The following is a 22,600-nucleotide window of genomic DNA, read 5'->3' on the forward strand; positions in this document are numbered from 1 at the left end:
CTGGCACATTTAGCCCCAGAGTCAGATTTTTCTGGAATAAATGAACCCCAAGCTCAGCCTGGAATTGTCCCATCCTCCCCCACGCCCCAGATCCCGGGGATAATGCAAGCCAGAGTGGGCCCACCCCAGGGAAGGTCCCCAGCTTCCCCTGTTAATGACTGTGGACTTGCTCAGTTGGGAGTGGCATTGGCTGGTATTTACGCCCAGGAAGTTTCTTTTTGGGGGGAACACAGCCTAGGGAGCTCAGGAAGGCTCCCCCCATGGTGGTGGCTTCTGGGCTCTTTGTCACTCATTCCTGAGTGAAGACTGGCAGCTGGGCTCTTTCCACGACTTATCTCTATTTGCTCCTCGGGGTATTACTGTCTGCAATTTACTGATGCGGAAGCTAAACTCCTGGGAGGCTGAGGCTCTTATCTGAGTTTGCACAGCCACCAAAGGGCAGGCCTGGCACCTGCCCAACGCCTGAGCCTGTAACTCCACTCTATCTGAATTTCTGGATAACTCCTGAATCTCTTCTATTACAGGGAAGGAAAAACAAGATTCCTCTATCAGAGGCCAGGCCGTGATATGTGAGTTTTATCAAGTGATTTATAGGTTCCTTATCGTGTGCCCCAGTGCCTCTTGGCAGAGGGCCATGCCCAAGGCTGCGGCTGGATGTGCCAACTGCTGGGTGAATCCCGGTCGAATCTCTCCTGACCCCTCCTTCTGGAGCTTAGGCCCCCACCTCCATCCAAAGGATATTGAAAGAGTTTTTTTTTTTTTTCATACAAAAATTGTAATTTTATCTAGTCATCTTAAAATTTGTGATGTACTCCCTGGGTTTAAAACTCAAGGAGAACAAAAGCAAACACTCTGAGAAGCCGCCCTCCCATTGCCTGCCCACAGGCCCCCAGTGTTACTGGTCAGGGTTCCCTTCCAGAGATATTTTACTTAAATACAAGCAAAACACAGTTATCTATGTCTTTCTATACAGATACATTTTATACAGTATTTTATACAGATACTTTTTATACCAGGCACATTTTTCTGCATCTTGTCCTTTTTGTATAACTTTCCATATCCTGTATGAAGAGCTTTCTCGTTTTTATGTGAAATACAAAATTTACATAAAAATTGTGAAAAAGATCATGTTTAATGATAAAGTAAGTCTTTTAAAAATAGGTTACATGTTTATCAGTTAGCCAGCTAGCAAAATACCTATATATTATTCCTTTAAGAAACTGGCCAAGGAAATTCACGTTCTGTTTTGTAGAGTCCAAATTAATTGAATAAGTAATGATGCCCACAACACGAAAAGGTTGTTTTGAATCAATTTTTGTTAAAAAAATTGAAATTCAAGCAGCACAAGTGGGTGCTTATTATTAAAAAGAAATGCTTTGGTAAGTTTTGGTGTCATTAGATTCCAGAGAAGCGAGAGAGGGAGGAGATGGTGTTTTGGGGGAGCCCCATTCCCCCCTGGATGGAGAGCTGTGATGCAGTTGAGTTCCGGCAGGGCTGCACAGGACTGGTCCATGGGGGCCTTTCCACAAGGATGCTGAGCCGGGAGTGTGGGCACAGAAAGCCCGTGTTGCTTCTTTTCTTGCCTGAAGAGCTGTGACTTCTTTGTTCCTGTTGGTGGCTCTGATGGTAAGAATCTTCTTGCCATGCGGGAGACCCAGGTTCGATCCCTTGGTCGGGAAGATCTCCTGGAGAAGGAAATGGCAACCCACTCCAGTATTCTGGCCTGGAGAATCCCATGGACAGAGGAGCCTGGCAGACTGCAGTCCACGGGATCACGAAGAGTCAGACACGACTCAACGACTAACGCAGTCACCATTTTACCTACTCACCCCCTCCCCAGCTTGAAATGAGTCAATTACCTGAGAGAACCTGGGGCAAAGTGCACTGACCAATGTCCACGCAAACATTAATGGCTCATAGACGTACTGAATTAGGAAAACCTTTTGCTGATGGAGAGGGTGATTGCAGCTTCTCCTTATTGTGTGCAGTGCCTGGGTAACAGGATGCTTAATGTTTTAAAAACCATCAAAACGGAACCACACGGCGGCACACGGGATGAGGGGTGGTGACTGGCACGTTGAACCTCTGCTAGGACAGTGGGCAGTGAGCTCTAGGCTGGAGGTGAGGATGGAACACAAACTGTTCCACGCGAAACTGTTTCGCGTTTTTAACAAGCACTTCTTGCCCCTCGAATCCTTTTCTCTTGCTCAGCTCGGTCGTGAACACCCCATGGAGCCAGTGTTCAGCAGGGCTGAAGCCCCTTCCCTCACTTTGTGGATGAGGCAACGCACAGGGGCTGGGAGCTGGGGTCTGGGAACAGGAGCCCCATGAAGTCTCCACCCACCCATCCCCCGCCTGGTACCCACAGACACTGACTCTGACCCTTGGGGGCCAGGTGTGTGCGGAGGGGGACACTGCCTGTTAACGCCAGCGGGCAGAGCGGCAGCAGAAGGTGTTTGGTGAGAAGGGCTTTGTGGAGTGGGCACGCTGGTGGGGGGAGTGCGTGATGGCCCCCAAGGGCGGGTTCTGCCAGGTGAATGATGCTTCTGCTGGCTCTGGGTGGCAGGGGACAGCCCCGTGTCCCCCAGGGAGAACGCGGCTCCTCTGCAGTCCGTTCGGGGCCACTGCAAGTCAGGTCTCCAGACAGTGGCCCTGACTCATGGCTGTGTGTCCGGCACAAACACTGTGCAGGTTTGTTTGTCTGAGCTTAAAAGTGGGCATTGGGGTGAGATGGAGGCTCCCTGGGACATCAGTGTAATGACCTTTTAGGGCCTGGAAATAAAAGGAGGACAGAGGTCCATAAACACAAAGCTCTTGTTTGAAAAAATTAAAGGATAATTGCGCAAACTCACTACCCTAAGGTAACTGATAAGAGTAGAGTCTTATAAACTGCTGTTTGATGGAAATGGGGCATGAAAAAAAGTCTAAAGGAGACGTCAGCTGCACAGATAGAGCAGACATGACTAAGAAAGGAATAGTTCGTGACTTTATTCTTGCATATTATTGTTTATTGTCATATTTGTTATTTATTATCATTCTGCTCTGAGTGCTTTAATTTCATAGAGACCATTCTTCAGGCTTTAAGCTTTTGAAGAGGCCGAGTGGCTCTTGTTTTAGACACGGTTCTTTCCCTGCCCCTCATGTATATGACTCTACTTAATACAATCTTCTCTCTCTTTGCTCACCCACTCACCCCCAATGGACATTGACCTGCTTTCAAAAGTCACTCAACTATTCAATGAGCTAACAGGACAGTTCACAAGTTCTACTCAGAACCCCCTTGATGACTGTTCAACCTTAACATAAAGGAAAGAAAAATTCTGTTATTTCCTTTTCCAGCCTGGCAGGAATGTGTGATTGGAGACTTCTCTGGGCCCCATCCTGCTATCTTCCTGTCTCTAGCGCCAAGCAGGACTTAGCCACCCTTCCTTGTTGCAGAGTGATCGGTCTTAACAGAAGGTCCCCACCATCACCACTGGCCAGTTTTATTGTTGTTGTTCAGTCGCTAAGTTGTGACCAGCTCTTTGTGACCCTGTGGACCGCAGCATGCCAGGCTTCCCTGTTCTTCATCATTTCCTGGTGTTTGCACAAACTCGTGTCCGTTGAGTTGATGATGCCATCCAACCATCTTTATTCTGTCATCCCCTTCTCCTGCCCCCACTCTTTCCCTGCATCAGGGTCTTTTCCAGTGAGTCAACTCTTCGCATCAGATGGCCAAAATATTGGAGCTTCAGCCTCAACATCTGTCCTTCTAATGAATATTCAGGGTTAATTTCCTTTTGGGTTGACTGGTCTGATCTCCTTGCAGTCCAAGTTTTAAAGACCATTTAAAGATAATTCTGTGTGCTCCAAGGGGGCATTTTTAGCTTGCTGATGTCATCCACAGTTAGTTAGCACCAGAGTCCTGTGGGAGCGAGTGCCTGGGTGGGTCCTCTCCTGCTGGGCCTCTCTGGAGATGCTGGCGCGGGTCTGAGATGAGAATGTCAGTCTCACTGTGGGCCCACCCCGCCTCTGCTCTCCTCCCACCCCCACCCCTGAAACGGCTGCAGCTGTTGCTAGGCAGCCAGTTTATCTGTGCTGTCCTGGTCTGCAGATACAGAAGCAACTCCTGCTAGAGACTTCCAGCTGGAAGACACCCAGGCGCTGGAACATGAACTCTGCTGCTGCCCATCACCTCTGACCCTCCCCTCTGTGCCGAGAGCCCCTCCTTCCTGGAGGTGTGGGTTTGCCTTTGGAGACTGGGGGAAAAATGATCTAGATCATTAATGTGCTAATAGATTCAGCTTAATCTCAGAAGTTTAAAATGATTTATACTGAAAGTTTATATCTTCATGTGTCTTCAAAACCCTTAAGACGCAATTGATTGTATTACTCTGCATTAGAGAGTTCAGAAAATTGTATTTATTCTCTAAGATCAAGAAGGTGCCATGCACGACTCTGCCCGCCCCAGCTGGTGGGACCAGCTTGAAGTGTCTGTAACCCCCATTTCACTCATGCTTTGCTGGACCTCTGTGGATCTTTAAGGGCTTCTTCAGGTCAGGTCCAGATTCTTCAGATTCAAACTTTTATGAGGATCAGGTACTAAAAAGTATCTACAGCCAGCCGCTTCTATGCCAAGGGGATACCAAAGTATTGATAAGATGGCTTCTGCCTTTAAAGAACTTCTTTTTCTTTTTCAAACTTTAAGCTTTTTATTTTGCATTGGGGTATAGCTGGTTAATAATGTAGTGGTGGTCTCAGGTGAGCAGCAGAGGGACTCAGCCGTACATGTGCGTGTATCCATTCTCCCCCAAACCCCCTCCCATCCAGGCTGCCACGTAATGCTGCGCAGAGTTCCTTGTGCTATCCAGTAGGTCCTTATTGGTTTTCCGTTTTGAATATAGCAGAGAACTTCTAATCATGGGTTGAGGAGGGACTATACAGAACGCTCTAGAACAAAAGTTCCCCAACATTCTCCATTCATGGTGCTCTTAATGTCTCAGTAATTGTTTCATGGTGCTCCTAGATCTGGCAATTCCATTTAGTAAGTCCAAATAACAAGACAGATTTGTCCCAGATACTTGAAAAAATAGCACCTGAATTGAAGGAATAAAATATTTGCACTTCATTCTTAAATGGGCTTCCTGGTGGCTCAGATGGTAAAGCGTCTGTCTGCAGTGCTGGAGACCTGGGTTTGATCCCTGGGTCGGGAAGATCCCCTGGAGAAGGAAATGGCAAACCACTCCAGTACGCTTACCTGGAAAATCCCATGGACAGAGGAGCCTGGTAGGCTACAGTCCAAGGGATCCCACAAAGTCGGACACGACTGAGCGACTTCACTTTGCTTACTTAAATGATCAGAATCAGTTACACTGCGGTACAAGGGCATCAGGTACCACAGAGCTTCTCAAACCACAGAATCCGCTGGAACACCACCACCTCGTTTCCCATCCTGCCTTGATTTTTGCCTGGTATTTTTGATTGTTTGGCTTTTATCACGGCGACTGCTGAAAGCCACGCTTCACAGAGATGGGGTGCCGTCGAAAGGCAGATAGTGTAATTCAGGATTGAAACTGTGAACTTCCTGAGGAGTAGCCCCCGCAGCGTCCAACAGATGTCAAGTACCGCTCTTACGTTTTCCTCAAAAATTAAAAATACACTGCCGTTCTCCTGCAAGTTCAGTCTGGGACCCCTGGATACCTTGGGTACCGAGACATTCACGCCGGGAACTGTGGTTCTAAAACACAGAAACTATCATGGAAACTGCAAGGCCAGGTAGAGCCTGGGCACCTCCTCCCATTGCTTCCTTGGGAAAGCCCTCAATAAGCGTTCGTGGGTTAAATGAATAATTACATGAAAATCCATGACAACAACTGGATTCCTTGGCAGTCACATTTTACTGCCTATGAAGTTGGTGTTAGAGTTATATTGTACTTTTTTTTTTCCTTTTTTTTTTTTCGTTTATGAATTTTTAAATATTTTTTACATATTTATTTTAAATTGAAGGAAAAGTTGGTTTACAATGTTGTGTTGGTTTCTGCCATACATCAACATGAATCAGCCGTAGGTATAGGTATGTCCCCTCCCTCTTGAAACTCCCTCCCACCTCCCACCCCATCCCACCCCTCTAGGTAGTCAAAGAGCCTCAGTGTGAGTTCCCCGAGTCAAACAGTCGATTCCCACGGGTTATTTCGTAGATGGTGGTGTCCATGTTTCTATGCTATTCTCTCCATTTGCCCCACCCTCCCCTCTCCCCCGCCCCGCCCCAGGTCCACAAGTCTGATTCTCTAAGTCTGTGTCTCTTCTGATGCCCTGCAGATAGGTTCTTCAGTACCATCTTTCTAAATTCCAAGTGTATGTGCTAATACATGATATTTGTTTTTCACTTTCTGACTGACTTCACTCTGTATACTAGGCTCTAGGTTCATCCACCTCATTAGCACTGACTCAACTGCACTCCTTTTTATGGCTGAGTAATATTCTCTTGTATGTATGTACCACAGCTTCTTTATCCATTCATCTGTCGATGGACATCCAAGTTGCTTCCACGTCCTCGCTATTGTAAATAGTTCTGCAATGAACGTTGGGGTACATGTGTCTTTTTCTATTATACAGGGTGTCTGCCCTGTAAGTAATGAGAGTGTTGGGTCATATGGTAGTTTTATTCCTAGTTTCTAAGGAATCTCCATGCTGTCTTGCACAGTGGCTGTATCAATTTACATTCCCATCAACAGTGCAAGAGGGTTCCCTTTTCTCTGCCTCCTCTGCCAGCATTTACTGTTGGTAGACTTTTTGGTGATGGCCATTCTGACTGGTGTGAGGTGATATCCCATGCCATGTACTTTTTCAAGATGAGTCACAGGCACGTGGAGGGAACCAGAACATGTGGGTTTGAATCCGGGCTCCACCACTTACTGGGGTATGAATTTGGGCATGGACTTCTGAGGGTCTGGCTTTGCTGTTTGTGACATGGTGATGACAGTGAGTCTCCCGGGTGTTGGAGGAATTGACGAGCAGCTGCACTTGGCCAGGTGCTTTCTACCTCATAATCCTTTCAATCAGTACGTGTAGTTGTTTCTATAATCCTTCTTCCTGGAGTGGACAAGCAGACTTCAGTGTGATCAGGCGTGACAAGCTTTTCTCAGGATGAGGTGGCCGAGAGTTGCCTTGGAGGAGGGGAGGGCACGACCCACAGCTGTCTGCTCGCTAGGGGCCTTAACGACAGCCTGCCCCACTGTGGAACGGAGCGAACCAAGCCTGGGTCTCTGTCTCTCTTCTCTGTCTGCACCGGGCACATCTTTAGGGCTTCTGCTGTGTCTTCGCATCTGGGCATCCCCCCACAGTCCGGTGCAAGTCTGCTGAGACCCACAGCTGTCTGCTCGCTAGGGGCCTTAACGACAGCCTGCCCCACTGTGGAACGGAGCGACCCAAGCCTGGGTCTCTGTCTCTCTTCTCTGTCTGCACCGGGCACATCTTTAGGGCTTCTGCTGTGTCTTCGCATCTGGGCATCCCCCCACAGTCCGGTGGCAGTCTGCTGAGTCCAGGCTTATTCCAGCGCTGCGCCCCGCAGAGCCCTCTCTGGGGGTCAGTGAGCGTCCCTTCCCTGCAGGAGCATCCTCAGGATGTATGGAGAGCCTTCAGAGCCTTTATCACCCATCCGCCTGTATCCCCGCCTCCTTCGGGGTCTCACAGTGTTACGTGGAAGAGAAAGTATTAAGACTTGACTCAGTCCACTCTCTCTTCTCTAAAATGGGGTTGTTTCCACCTGACATCACCAGGCAGTCCACGAACCTTCTAGCTTCTCAGGCTTTCAACTAGCGTTGCTCAGGCAGACCCAGACCCAGATGCACCCAGTTTTCTGAAAGTTGCTGCCAACTAGGTTGTTGCTTTTAAAAGAGTCAGCATTATTTACAAGTTGTTGCCAAAACAAAACAACAAGACCTCCAATGCTCTAAGACTCACCCTAACCAGCACCTGGGCCTTTCAGCCACGGTTGGCTAAACCTGCTGAAACCTTCATGGGCTCAGTGCAGGGGGTTGTTGACTGATCCAGAGGTGAAAAATCTAACACTGTCTCTTTAAGAGAAAAGGCTGGGGCAGGGAGGATGTGGCTGGCGTCTGGGTTGCTCCAGGGTGGCCTGAATCTCTGTGCCCAATTAGGGGCGTTGTAAACTTTCCGCTGCCACCCTCACCCTCTCCAAGTCTTGCCCATTTCTAAGGTTCTGAGCTCTGTGGACAAGACCCTCATCCTAGTGATGATGGGAGCACAGATGTGTGCAAACATCAGTGGCAATCAAGGGTGAGGGGTGGTTCTCAGGAAAGAGGGGTTCTGATCCACAGCCTGGTCACTGGCTGAGCTTCAGTTATTTACAGGAGCAGCTGATGAGGTGCTCAGCTAAATGTCTCACACTGGTTTTGCCTTTCTGTTTGCCTGGCCTTGCCTCCCTGGGCCTCACACACAGTAATGCCAGGGGTGGGTGTGCCCAGCGCCAAGTGACTCAGCACCCCAGCCAGTGCCTGTCGGGTCTGCACTTTGTTTTCATTCACAAGAGCACCCAGCACCCAGCCCCGGGATTCCAGGCAGAGAATGATGCAACAGATTTGTTTTTTCAGGGGACACTTTTCTACTGCATCTCAGCAGTAACTTCATTCTTGAACTAGGCTTATTTCTGCCTGTAGACTTTCCTAAGTACTATTCATTTCGTATTCTCATCAGTCCTATCAAACTGGAAGGGCCAGATGGTTGTTGTTAAGTCACCAAGTTGTGTCCGACTCTTTATGACCCCATGGACTGCAGCACGCCAGGCCTCCCTGTCCCTCACCATCTCCCGGAGTTTGCCCAAGTTCACGTCCATTGAATTGGTGATGCCATCCAACCATCTCGTCGTCTGTCACCCTCTTCTCCTTCTGCCTTCAACGGGGCCAGATATCAGCCCCATTTCAAGACGGTTTGCACATGGCATCAAGAGCAAAGCCAGACTTAGGACCCATTTTGATTTCAAGTCTTGGCACCTTACCCGCCCCCTTTGCTGCCCTGTACTTACCTCCCCGCCCACCCCCATCTCTTCTGAATTTTTGTTGCTCTCAGAGCTGACAGGGGCAGCTTTTATTTGGATGCGTTATTAAATTCAACTGACATTTATGAGCACTTTTCATGTGTCAGGATAGTACCTTTCTGTCGTTTCACCCTCAAGGCAGCCTTGTGAAGAAGGCGTTATTATTTCAATTTCATAATAAGGGAACCGAGCTCTCTCAGTGTCAGATGGCTTGGGTCACACCGTTCCAAATGCCAGAATCTGAACTTCAATCTGCATCCCCCGACCCCCATTCCACTTCCTGCTCCAATAAATCACGTGGGATCTTGGGCTGCTTTATTTATAGACTCTCAGTGCTTCCTCTGTGCTGAAATCAATCTCAGAAGTCCAGAAAGCTTGTAAACCTGTTGTACTAGAGAGGCATGTTAACTGCCAACCTCAGTTGCCTGGCTGATTTTATCAGAATGGAATTTTTCGAAAGGACATTAATGCATCACAGAAATGTTCAGGAGCCCGGGGAGACAGCCTTGGAAAACAAGAAGAACAAAGACAGACTTTGGCAGCTGGAATCAGGCCAGGTGACACAGAGGAACCCCACCAACGTGGGTGGACCTGGTTGCTCACGATGATGCTGGTCGTGGGCTGCAGGGCATCACTGTCACTGCAGCCCTTGGGGTTGCTACCCCTCCTGCTGGCCTGGGCTCTCCACACTTCAGCTTCTTTGGGTACCAGGCCCAGGTGGTATCCCTGGCTGGCCAAACCCAAGTGTGCCTGGGCTTTTGCTGCAAAGGCTGCTGGGAAACAACCCCCGGCTTGGCTTCCATAATGGGAAGACGCTCTGCTTCCCGCCAAGATGCCCAAGGTGGAAAATTCCCACGTGGGGTAGGCTGATGTGGGTGCATGACAGCCCCTGGATGTCACAAATCTGTACCACTCTGCCCTAAACACACACACAAACACCCTAGTTCATTCTAGGTTACTTCACTGTTTTAATCATCCCCACCCTCCCCACCCCTGTCACAGACTTGGTCTAAGACCTGGAAAGTGCTTTGGGAAGTGGTTTGTTAATGATTGTGCCGACCTGCTAGTACTCAGCCTTGGCTCTGGGTTGCCTTCTGACTGCGGGAGGGGTTTCTTATCAATGTCTGGTCCCATCAGCAGAAACAGGAGCTTTTGAATTAAAGGTGGTCCTGTAGCTGACGTCCCTCTGCTTCTGGCCAAGGGGTGAGATCCATTGTTTCAGAGTGTTGGGCTGCTTTCCTTCCCTGGACAGCCTTCTGGCTCTGTTTATTGTTTATCTCTGGAGGTATTTATTCCTTCAAGGATCGTGTTCCTGTGCTACCCAGCAGGGAAGGAGTGTGGCCCCACGGTGGTTTGGCTGCTGCCTCTGTGTTTCTTAGGGCTGAAGTGTGCAGCAAGTCTACTGCTGCCCAGTCCCTTCTGCCAAGATGTCAGGTGCCTGCATGCAGAAGGCCGGGGCCCTGCAGGGCTTCCTTTGTCCAGTGTGGGAACCCAGTCTCCACGCGGCTCAGCCTCTCTCCTCCTGATCATACTCCTTCAGTTGCTCCACGAGTTCACTGCTGTCGACTAAAAAAAAATGTACAACTTGAGAGTTGTGAGTTAAGTTTTATTTAGGACAGAATGAGGACTGCAGCCCTGGAGACAGCATCTCAGATAGCTCTGAGAGACTGCTCCAAAGCGGCAGTGGGGGGAAGTCAATGTATAAGGTTTTGGAGAAGGGGGAGTTCAATACCATGAAGCAGTCATTTTACAAAAGGGTTTCTGTTATTCATGAGGCTCTGATGTCACCATGAAGGGATTTAGTGCTTCTCTAGACATGAGGAGATGCGAGGCTTGAGATCCTAACATCCAACTGTCTAAAGACCTGTCCCACCAGATTCCCTGGAGCACAGAGCGCCTCACTCCGCCCTGAACTCCCTCGGGGCTTGTTGAAGGCCAGCAGCTATAGCAGCGTGGGGTTCAGTCTCCGCAGAGGCAGATGGCAGATGCCTTTGTTGTTCAGTCATTGGCGATGCTCCTGGTGAGTGCCAGTTTGTCATTGACACTGCCCAGGTGTATCTCCCTGTCCAGGGCGACAGTGGCTGTGGTCCTCCCCCGCGGAGCCTCCGGCCCTTCTTGGTCTCCAGCTCGGCCCCTCCAAGCAGTAACTGGCTTTTGCCATCCCCCCGTTGCCTTCCAGCTGATGGCGTCTCAGCTCTGTGCTGGGCTCTGGCTGGACCCAGAGGGCTTGGGCTGCTTTCCTCAACCCACCTGGTGCTCTGAGGTTTAATGCTGCTCCCACCGTCCCGTCAGGAGCAATTCCCTACATGGAAATAGAAGACATAGAGCCTTGGGATCACAGAAGTGAATTTGCAGGCCGACCTGCCGCTTGTCTATGGTCTTGGGCGATCCCTCTCAGCCTCGGTCCTCTATTCTGGACGAATGGGGATAAAGATGCCCGTGTGATGCTTGACTGAGCGGACGGGAAGCCTGAGCACCTGGTGGGTTCCTGACAGTTTCAGCTCTCCTTCCCTCCTTTGTGCTCTTTCCGGCCCCCCCAGAGGCCACGGCTGCCACCGTCCTGGCGCTGTTCCTGTTACCGCCCGTCCACAGGGAGCCCTGAATTGAGGACACAATCTCCGTGGTAATGAGGAGACTAATAATAGATTGTAAAAAGCATAGAGTAGCTCATCGAGTCTGATTTGATGGAGTAAAAACTACTGCAAGAGCGTAAAAGCAAAGGGAGGTCTGGAAGGAACGTTGGCACGTGTCTGAAGCGCTTTGCTTGGAAAATACTTGAGAATCTTTCTCTTTTTGGGTCTTTCTCGGGCTCGCAGGCAAATGAAGGAACTGGGATGGAGTCATTTGAGTATGACCTTTGCCCCAATCCGGGTGGACCTAATCTCATCACAGGAGTCCTTTAAGGACAGAGTTCCCTGTAGCTGGTGGCCGAAGGGGAAGCCAGAGAGATTCCAAGCGTGGGAAGAATTTCCTTCCACGTGATACTGTTACTGGCCTGAAGATGGTGCCTCTAGAGGCTGCAAGGAAAGCAGCAGCGACCTCGTGCATACAGCCCCAAGGAACTGAATTTGGCAGACGATCTGATGAGCTGGGAAGCCTGTTCTTTCCAGCTGCAGCCTTGTGAAACCCTAAGCAGAGACCCAGCTGCTCCCGCCTGGGCTTCTGATCTAGAAAACTGGAAGACAGTAAATGGGTGCTGCATTGAGCTGCCACGTGTGTGGTCGTTTTTAGGGCAGCATTAGAACGCTAATGTAGCCACGCTGTAGGGATTGGTGGGGACTGTGGTCTATGGACGGGCACAACCACTGTTCAGCTCCAAGTGCTTGTTGGTATGCAGGAGGCTCTGGGGGAAGAAATCCAGTGTTTCTGGATCTTTCTATCTTTAAAATAGTGTGAAGTATACTGTTTTTTTTAAAAGTAAAAAAACATCTGCTGTGTGAATATACCTATGATCCCTTCACTGAAGCACAACCCCTCTTGGATGGAAAGCGTTTGCTACTTTTCTTTTCTTTGAGAAATTGCCTAGTTTAAAGTCTTGTCTTCCATTCGTAATACATGTTCAGTGAGGACAGTGTTTCTCTGAAGAGTGTTGACTTGCTGTCAACCATTAGGGACTGAGGTTTTGTCGGGGACTCGGGGGAGGTGGCTTTGGGGGCTAACAGGAGTGTCCCACCCTTTTGGGTGTGTGAAGAGAACTCCCACTATAATTAGGAAGAGGAAGTACAGATTTCTTTATTTCTCTGCAACTATCATGATCACCATTCTAAGCCCTATCTTTAGGGAGGGAGGTAGGAAATAGAATGATAGTGAATCTGGTCATCTCACCCAACCTGATCACTTATATTTTCTTTTTAAGTACCGTGGTCTCTTTACGTGAGTCTGGTGGCCCAGTAGTTCAGCACTCTGCCCTTTGCCCGCCGCTAACCACAGAATGTGACTGCTTCTATGGCGAAAGTGAGGCTTAGGTAACTGGCTGTGTTCCCTGGATCCAGATGGTGCCTCTGACTCCCGGCTTGTCCACGTGTGTGATGGTGGTGGTGGTACACGCCACTCCCCAGGATAACAACCACTGGCGTGTAGTACGTGTCATTTGGCCCTTTGGGACCAACACGGCAGGACCCGTGGTCCTGGCTGTTTGCCTTTGTCTTCAAGTCCTGACCATTGCAGTCACTGCATCCAGCCCCAGACCTCTGTCCCCCCAGGGACCCTCTTATCACCTCCCCGCCCCCCTCACTTGGGTGTCTCCATGTGCCACCTCTAGGCAGGGAGGTTGGGAAGCTTGCCTCTAGCCTCGAAGGTCTCTGGATCCCACCTACCTCCCTGCTGTTTCTAAACCTCTCCTCTTGGTCCCTTGGGCTAGAAGTGGTGAGCTTTTCTTTTCTCTCCTGGGGATGTCCAGGCTGGGAGGAGCTAGAAGGAGCTGGCTAGAAACTTCCCAAGATTATCTCCTCAACCTGTATTAGCCGTAATGTTAGTATACGTGTTTGTGTTCAGTCTCTTGATCATGTCTGACTCTTTGTGACCCCATGGACTGTAGCGCAGGCTTCTCTGTTCATGGGATTTTCCAGGCAAGAATACTGGAGTGGGTTGCCATTTCCTTCTCCAAGGGATCTTCCCAACCCAGGGATTGAACCCCCATCTCTGGAGTCTCCTGCATTCGCAGGCGGATTCTTTACCACTGCACCACCTGGGAAGAGATGTGTGAAAGTGAAGTTCGGTCAGTCATGTGTGACTCTTTGCGACCCCATGGACTATACAGTCCATGGAATTCTCCAGGCCAGAATACTGGAGCGGCTAACTGTTCCCTTCTCCGGGGGATCTTCCCAACCCAGGGATCGAACCCAGGTCTCCCACACTGCAGGTGGATTCTTTACCATCTGAGCCACGAGGGAAGCCCAAGAATACTGGAGTGGGTAGCCTAGTCCCTTCTCCAGTGTGTCTTTCCAACCCAGGAATCAAACAGGGGTCTTCTGCATTGCAGGCAGATTCGTTACCGGCTGAGCTACCAGGGACCAGTAAGGAAACCCCAAATTAGAAGTGTGTCAGGAGTGCTGTCCCAGTTGTGGGTATGATAGGAGCTATAATTAGAATATATCATTGTATGTGAAACCATCTGAGAAAATCTAACCCCTGACAGGGGTTTCTGTGCAAGGGGAAGACTGACGACAAGCCAGAGTAGTGGGGGAAAGTCTATACGAGGTTGGTGGAATGTGGGCTGGTCTGCCAGGGCAGGTTATATACAGAATAGCACTTGAACGTCTAATTCAGTTCAGTGTCAAGTTCCATCCATATTCACCCACACTGACCTCCTTTCCTTGGCTTCCCTCCCACTCTTCCAGAGCCCACTGATGGCATCCTTGACAAAAGGAGCCGAAGACGCATCACCTTGACCCATTTCCATCTCAGGTTTGAAATTAGAAGTTGCTGTGGGAGGCTTTGCATCATCACCCAGCTGGGCAGTGGGCACCCCCACCACTGTTTCCCAGTTTCTGGTGCTCGCCGCGGCCAGTTGCACCACCTCCTGGGAGCCCCCCTGTGGTGCCCTGGGCATTGCCCCTCTGTGCACGGGCACATGGGGCCAGCCAGAATGGGAGCGCGTGTCTGGGATCAGATCACAGCTGTCCTTGCCATTGAGTTGCGGTGCCGCGGGCACGTAGCCTCCCCTTGCAGAGGCTCGGTCTCCGCGTCCGTGAGACGGGGACAGTGTTCATTTCTGCCTCGTGGGGTTGCGTCCATGAAAAAAAAAGGAAGGGTGTGTAAAATATGCAGCCTCTTCTGGCACAGAGTCAGTGTTCCGTGAATGGTGGTGGTTGATATTTTAAATTATGTCAGGAGTATTGAGAACACATCAGATTAGGGCTGTGAGTCAGGAAGTTGTTTGTCAGGAACTGTCATAGGGATTGAAGATGAAGGATTTAACCTCTCCAAGGGGGTTCTGCTCCCAGTTTATACGGAGGAAGGCCCAGAGGGCAGAGTGGGGTTTAGATAGGTCATTTCTGCTGATGCGCATTCTCAGCGGAAAGCAAACGTGTGTGTGTGTGTGTGTGTGTGTGTGTGTGTGTGTGTGTGTGTGTGTGTGTGTGTGTGTGTGTGTGTGTGTGTGTGTGTGTGTGTGTGTGTGTGTGTGTGTGTGTGTGTGTGTGTGTGTGTGTGTGTGTGTGTCTTGGGAAAGGAGATATGGCCGTGGGATAGATAGGTCATTTCTGCTGATGCGCATTCTCAGCGGAAAGAAAACGTGTGTGTGTGTGTGTCTTGGGAAAGGAGATATGGCCGTGGGATGGGAATAAGGAAGGAAGCGACTGAGCTGGTCTAAGTGGACGGTCACAGTCAGAGGGTGAACTTGACCAAATGCCCTGTGTCTCTGGGTACAAGGTAGGATTTCAAGCAGCCCTGTTTGTTCAGATACCTAGTTCTGTTGAAACCAGAGATTTATCTTGGTCTTTAAAAACTTTTTTTCTTCACTCTAAACGTTAGCTCTGCTTGATTTCCTTTGAATAAGAGACTCTTAAGATGCCACTGACCCTCTTACTCAGAAAATTTAACGTCAGGATACACACAATTTTTTGTAAGTAGTCCAATTTTTGTGGTTTCTCAGACCCAGGTTAAACATCTTGTTCTATTTATTTTTTTAACAGTGCAAATCTTGTTTAATTCAAATTGCATCTCAAATAAAAGAACTAAAAAAAAAAACCCTTATTTTAGACCATTTTCTAAATGAGACCCAAAGCTGCTGACCAAACAGACGAACTCTTACCCATGCTTCAGAACCCTGCCCAAATGTCACCTCTCCAGCAGAGCTTTGCGTCATACACAAGTCAGTTGGGCAGCCAGCCCCTCCTTCTGCTTTCATTGTTCATCCCTCTATTAGACCCTATAATCTATTAGATCCCATAATCACTCATTTCCTGGTTGGTTTCTTCTACTAAACTGTGAGCTCCTTTTCATCTTTGTTACTCTTTTTTTTTGGTGCCTAGCACAGAAATATTGAAAGAATGGAATATAAAGGAAGAGAATGAGTTCCCCACTGGAAATGCAGGGAAAGCCCTCTCTTGTGTGAAGGGGAGAGAGAACCAGAGAGCTGTATCTGATGGGGCTTCTCGTGGGGGCTCTGCCAGTCTGTAGGACCGGCATCCACTGTGGCTTTCAGAAGATGAGGGACTGTCAACAGAAGTGGAGTCACCAGGAAGAACTGGTGGGAAAGGAGCACTGCCTCCAGATCAGATCAGACAAGGGAGTGTGTGGTTGGATGTGTGCTGGGAGAGAGGGGTGTTTTGAAGCTCCAGGCTGATTGTGCTCAAGAAGGGCTCTCAGTGGCCCGGTGGCAGCCATTCTCTGGGCATCCAGGGATAACCTACCTGATCCAGGGCAGGAGGGCACCGCTGCTCTGTGGACAGAAGAAAGCCTGTGTCTTTCCCCAGAAGTGTCAGTGGGGAGCCCCTTACCCCACTCGGGCTGGGGCGCCCTGGGATGGAGTATCAGCTCGCATAAAAGCTGTAGTCTCTGGAAAGAGAGACAGGTGGGTTCTCAGCCATAGGGTGGATACGCTGGGCTTGGAGGGCGTGAGGACGCAGCTGCCTGAACTCTATCTCCTTTAGGGTCCTTTGGTTGGAGACTCCTTCCCTGTGGCACTGAGTCCTCCCAGGGCGCGGATGTTTTAGGATCAGTTACACAGCACGCCAGGGTGCTTCTCAGGTGGCGCTCATGGTAAAGAATCCACCTCTGGATTCTTTACCATGCAGGGAGCGCAGGAGAGTCGGGTTTGGTCCCTGATTCTGGAAGATCCCTCGGAGGAGGCCACGCACGGCAGCCCACTCCTGTGTTCTTGCCTGGAGAATCCCAGGGGCAGGGGAGACTGGCCGGTTACAGTCCACAGGGTTGCAAAGAGTCAGCATGACCGAAGCGACTTAGCACGCACGCACACAGCGTGCACTCGGCAGAAAAACTCTCCGTCTCCCCAGAAAGGACTTCAGGATGGCGGTAAAACTCCCGCAATGATTTCCTGTAAAAGCTCCTAACAAAGAGCAGGCGTACTGCCTTGCACATGGTACCTTCACCTTCCAGAAATTTACCATCATCTCATTTTCTCCCCAGTTTTAGCTCCTTGACTTGGGTGAGAAGGCATTAATCCCTCCACCTTAAGCACTGGGAGCTCTTGCTTTATTTGTTGACAAGGTGTCCTTGAACTTGATAAAGTAAGTTGGTTCCAATCCGAAGACTTCCAAAAGACCCAACTTAAGTTCTTTGTCCTCATGCAAAGGGGCAGATGGTCTTCGTGGACGTGGGTTAGGAAGACTTCCCCAGAACATCCAGGCCGGTCTCCACGTGTTTTCCACCACCCACCAGAGTTGCATTGTACCCCCTGACAAATACAGGGAGGTTCTGAGACAGCCGCTTTTGGTGTAGTCACAGGGCCCCGTGTGGAGTGGGCTGAGCGTGGGGCCCTAGTGTTTCTGGAGGGAGCAGCGGGGTGACCACCGGCTGCCACAGTCGTGAGTGTCGAGAAAGCTCCCGCTGTTCCTCTGCATCCCTGTGAGCACTCCTGTTGTTGGTGGTCAATTGTGTCCAATATTTATCTGCGACCTCATGGATTGCAGCACGCCCGGCTTCCGATCCTTCACCATCTCCTGGAGCTTTGCTCAAACTCATGTCCATCGAGATGGTGATGCGGTCCAACCATCCCATCCTCTGTCGTCCCCTTCTCCTCCTGCCCTCAATCTTTACCAGAGTCTTTTCCACTGAGTCAGCTCTTTGCATCAGGTGGCCAAAGTATTGGAGCTTCAACTTCAGCACCAGTCCTTGCAATGAGTATTCAGGGTTGAAACTTTTCAGCTGCTTGGGAAATGTCTGGGGTTTGGCCAAGTGCACAGTGAGTTTCCTTGGGCACTCGGGTCCCCCCCCCGGACCATTTCACACCGCCTGTTTATTCGGAGTGGAATCTGGTCCATGTGTTTCAAGTCCCTTTGATTCTCTGCTGCGTGATTTTTCTTTTTTTATGTTTTTGTTGTGGTAAAGGTAAATATAAAACATATTTTAACCATATTTAAATTGTGCAGTTCAATGGCACTAAGTACATTCACATTATTGTGCAACTCTCACCATTATTATCTCTCAAATTTTCCACTTTCCTAAACCGAAACTCTGTCTCCAGTAAACAGAGTCTTCATTCCCTCTCCCCACCGCTGGGCCTCTGTCTGCTGCATGATTTTTTCTAAGACTGTTTGAGGTCCTAAAGTTCTGGATGTTTCGCCTTAGAAGGACACCTCTTGCCACAAGACAATAGGAACCCAAACCTAAAGGGAGCGAGTGTGTGTGTGTGTGTGTGTGTGTGTGTGTGTGTGTGTGTGTGTGTGTGTGTGTGGTGCTCTGAGAGACGTGTGGGTGCAGGGCTGTGGGGCCAGCCCTGCCGTCCTTCGGGTAAATCTGTGTACCCAGGGGTGACAGGGCGCAGGCTGTCCTCTTGAGGTTTACAGAGCGGAGACCCAGCGGGTGATTTTCCCTGTTAGGAATCAGCCGTGGGCAGCCAAAAGGGCAGGCAGCCCATCTGCCTCTCCCTGGCCGCCTCAGTTCCTGTCTCCCTGGGAGAATCTACTTGCTCTCACAGCAAAGGAAGGTCAGAGCCTCGGGCTCAGGGAGGTGCCTCTACTTATTATTTCCTTTCTAACACAAAATGAGGAAGGCTTTTTTCTCAAGAGCCCATTATAGCACTTTCTCTGGGAGTGGCGAGAAAGGCGAGGTGCTAAGACTTGAAAATCAAGAAGACCCCAGAGACCTATAGTTATTTCTGGAGAACCAGCCCCAAAGCCCAGGCTGACAAGGGTGATTTGGAAGGCAGGGACCTGTCTGCTTTCTTTGGGAAAAATCCCTACACACACTCAGCGGCATCTGACACACCAGACTGTGGGCTGTGGAGATGACACAAGCTCCCTTCACATGGCACATGATTCTGGGGGTGAGGGGGATGCTCTGTGCCACATGGATGCGCACGTGCGCGCGCACACACACACACACACACACACACACACACACACACACACACACAGAATCTGATGACTGCAAGTCCACAGTGAGAATGCTATTCCTTCAGCCTATGTCCTCGATTCTTGTTAAACTGCTAAGGACATTGGAGTTTCAGGTTCTGGGCATTTTGGAAGGGCAGACTTTGATGGGGAAGAAAAGAAGGCCAAGAAAACCTAAGGACCTTGAGGGAGGGGTCCCAGAGTGGACTTTTTAGAAGCCCCACCAAGAAGTAGGGTTGAGGAAAGATTGTGTAAAAGAGAGAAAATAAACTGTGCTTTATAGATATGTGAGGGGTCTGCTAGCTCTGAGTTAGGGGTTTCCTTGAAGTTGGAAGCATTATCTTATTTTTTTTTAACAATATATTAATCCAGAAAAGAGGGGATATATGTATACATATAGCTGATGCACCTTGTACAACAGAAACTCACATAGCACTGTAAAGCGACTAGTCCGATAAAAAGAACCCAGTATGTTATAAGGGCTTCCACAGGGCTTCCTGGGTAGCTTAGCTGGTTAACGAATCCGCCTGGAATGCAGGTTCGATCCCTGGGTCAGAAAGATCCCCTGGAGAAGGGACTAGGCTATCCACTCCAGTATTCTTGGGCTTCCCTGGTGGCTCAGATGGTAAAGAATCCACCTGCAATGCAGGAGATCTGGGTTCAGTCCCTGGGTGGGAAAGATCCCCTGGAGGAGAACATGGCAGCCCACTCCAGTATTCTTGCCTGGAGAATTCCATGGGCAGAAGAGCCTTGTGGGCTACAGTTCGTGGGATCGCAAAGAGGCAGACACGACTGGGCGACTAAGCACAGCACAGGAGTTATCTTATAACTTAGGATGGAGGATGGAGATACCTATCCATGGATGGGGGCCATCCATGAGCTAGGGATGTGGGTTTTGTGAATTGATCTTATGGGGAGAGTACATAGCCATCACCAGAATCATGAAGTCTTGGGAAAATGGATGGGAAGAGTGGCAACGAAACCTGAGCCTCAGCAGCATCACAAGTTCAGGGTGGGTGGGGCTTCCCCCAGCTCCCTGGGTATATGGGGGCAGGTCCAAGAGCTCTGGGACTTTGACTCAGAAGGGCCCTTCTGCCATCACATGAAGTCTTTATGACTCCTTTGGCCCTAAAAAAACCCAATGTTTCTCTTACTATAAAGATAGAAACTTAGAAAATGGTAATGAAAATAAAAATCTGTCTTGATTGTATTAATTAATTAACCACTGTAAACATTCTGCGATATTCTTTTTTGTCCTTTAAGAGAGAGTTGAGATCATAGTATGTCTATGAATAGAGCCCTTTCACTTAACATGACCTCATAATCATCTTGCTTGTCACTAAAAAGTCTTTATGAGCATCACTTTCAGTGGTTGCACAATCTTCCATTATGCGGCTGTATTACAGCCTACTTATACATTCTTCTATCGTTGGGCACTTGCACTGTTGTTAGCTTTTCACTTTAATAAATAATGCAGTGAGAGGCATCTTTGGGCAAGAAGCTGTGATCGCATTTTAGAGGATTTCTTTATGACAGATTCCTAGAAGTCTCTTCTTATTTTGAAGATACAGTATTGTGTGTTGACAGATTGCCAAGACCCATCTGTAAACTGTGGACATTGAAAAGGATGGTGGGCAGAGACATGGGGCCAGGCAGCAATGCTCACTGTTTCTGGCACTCACACACATGCCGCTAAGGTGCTGTGGGCATCATGGAGACCTAAGAAATTAGAAGGCCCAACCTTGATCCTTGAGGAACCTGCTGTCTCTTGTGGGACCACAGCATGCTTAAATAGCCCAAAGGAAGAGATGCCTGTATCTCAGGATCTTGGGAGACCCATGCATGCATTTTTCTGGAAAGGGAGTCAATAGCTTTCATCAGTATCTTTTTATCTACAGAGCTTCAAAGAATTACCCATGAGTTGATTGCTTCGGGTATGTGGAGGGGAGTGGATTATTTTTCTCAGTTTATTTTTTCTTTTACTATTTTATCTTATCGTTCTTAGAGTAGAAAAATCCGGTAAACTTCTTTTTTCATGTGTCATTAATATGACCGGTAGCAGAGAAGAGGGCCATCGGGGATCCTGGTTTTGCAGACCATGAGGTAGGGTGTAGGAGTGGCCACAGGCTGTACCCAACAGGTGAGAGGCAGATTTTGGCAACATTTTGTCACCTGTACCTGCGGTGGCTACTAATCTGTTTACATGGAAATCTGCTCCCATCAGCAGGAGTCCAGTGCTGATAGGATCATATTATCAGAACACGATGTCACACAAGTGCACAGGACTTTTGGTAACACAGCCAAGCATTTCCTTATCCTTCTGCTGGAGCCTCAGTCTTCACCTGGTTGCTCAGAGTTCAAGAAGCTTCTTACTGCTCATTCACAGTCATCAGGAAAGCCAGCCAAACTCTGCCAATGTAGAGGAGGTCAGGAGATGGGGTTAGTGTGTGGGCTCCAGGCCTTTCAGTCGGGCCAGAATTGGATGTACACTTGGAAAGTGACAGCCACCGATTGTATTTGTTTTCTCCAATCTGTGCTGGGCGCTTCCATTGCTCTGCTTGCTCTTCCAATGGGAAAATGAGAGCCCCACGTGCCTATAGCCTTGCCCAGGCATCTCCACAGATAGACACTCACAGTCGTAGGCCTTCCACAGGACCCTCTTAGCTCAGAAGGGGGGCAGTGTTCATGGATTTTGTCAAGTCAGGTTCCCGTAGTCAAGACAGCCATGATGGGTGCGGGTCCCATCGCGCCATCTCCCTTGTGGCCTGTCCCTCGTCTGTGGCTGGAGTGCTCCATGGGGGGGGTCTACGTGCAGAACGTGACTGCACAGCAGAGACTCATAGGAGGCAAGGTGCCTTGTCTCAGGTGCTCCCCAATCTGGCTTGCTAATAAATCTGTATAATTTTTTAAATTATTACTTTATTTTTTTGATTCCCAGATGACCGTTTCTCCAGGTTCAGCTGAGTTTTTCTTTCCTGACCCTTGACTTTGTCTTGGAGTAAACCCTCTTCTCCCTGTCACTCTCCTAGCCTTTGATCCTTTGTTTTCTCTTGACCCAGAACAGCTTAGTTTCCTAAAGGGCGTCCATCTCCCTGGAACTTACGTACCCAGTATAGTCATGGTGCATGCACGCTAAGTCACTATAAGCATAAGTTTGTTTAATCTCAACTCCATCGCCAGAGGCGCCAACACCCCCAGTCCACCCCCAACCAGACAAGATGACGCTGAGTCACTGCCCGTGTCTCAGATATAAGGAATATCCGCTCTTCTCATAAGGAACTGGAAAATATTAAACAAACACATCTGTGACTGCTGCCAGCCCTAACCCATAATGCAAAATAAAAAAGAAAATACACAAAACATAATCCTTTGTTGGTGGTTGTAGGGGAGACAGGTAAAAGCATAGACTTCTGAAGTATGCAATTAAGAAATTCTTCCTCATACTTAATCAGACTCACATTGGCCGTGATTTCAGCTTTATTCCAGTTCTGTCCAGATAAAAATACTATTCTCTTTGCTGCACATATTTTTAATAAAAATTATATTTTAC

At 49.1% G+C, this 22,600-nt stretch overlaps 1 protein-coding gene across 2 annotated transcripts in view; it reads left to right on the top strand.

Annotated features, from left to right (window-relative positions):
* The window catches only part of GFOD1 (Gfo/Idh/MocA-like oxidoreductase domain containing 1), a 100,311-nt gene that overhangs the window by 69,200 nt on the left and 8,511 nt on the right, over window positions 1–22,600 (top strand). The window contains exon 1 of one of the 2 annotated variants that reach the window (XM_065913285.1): window positions 539–670. The exons of the other annotated variant lie outside the window; for it this stretch is intronic. Within the exon in view, the coding sequence (XP_065769357.1) occupies window positions 655–670 (16 nt within the window). The 5' untranslated portion in view covers window positions 539–654. Of the gene's footprint in view, window positions 1–538; window positions 671–22,600 lie in introns of those variants that run through there. 2 annotated transcript variants of the gene reach the window in all.

Source organism: Muntiacus reevesi, chromosome 20, assembly GCF_963930625.1.
Source record: "Muntiacus reevesi chromosome 20, mMunRee1.1, whole genome shotgun sequence".
NCBI lineage: Eukaryota > Metazoa > Chordata > Mammalia > Artiodactyla > Cervidae > Muntiacus > Muntiacus reevesi.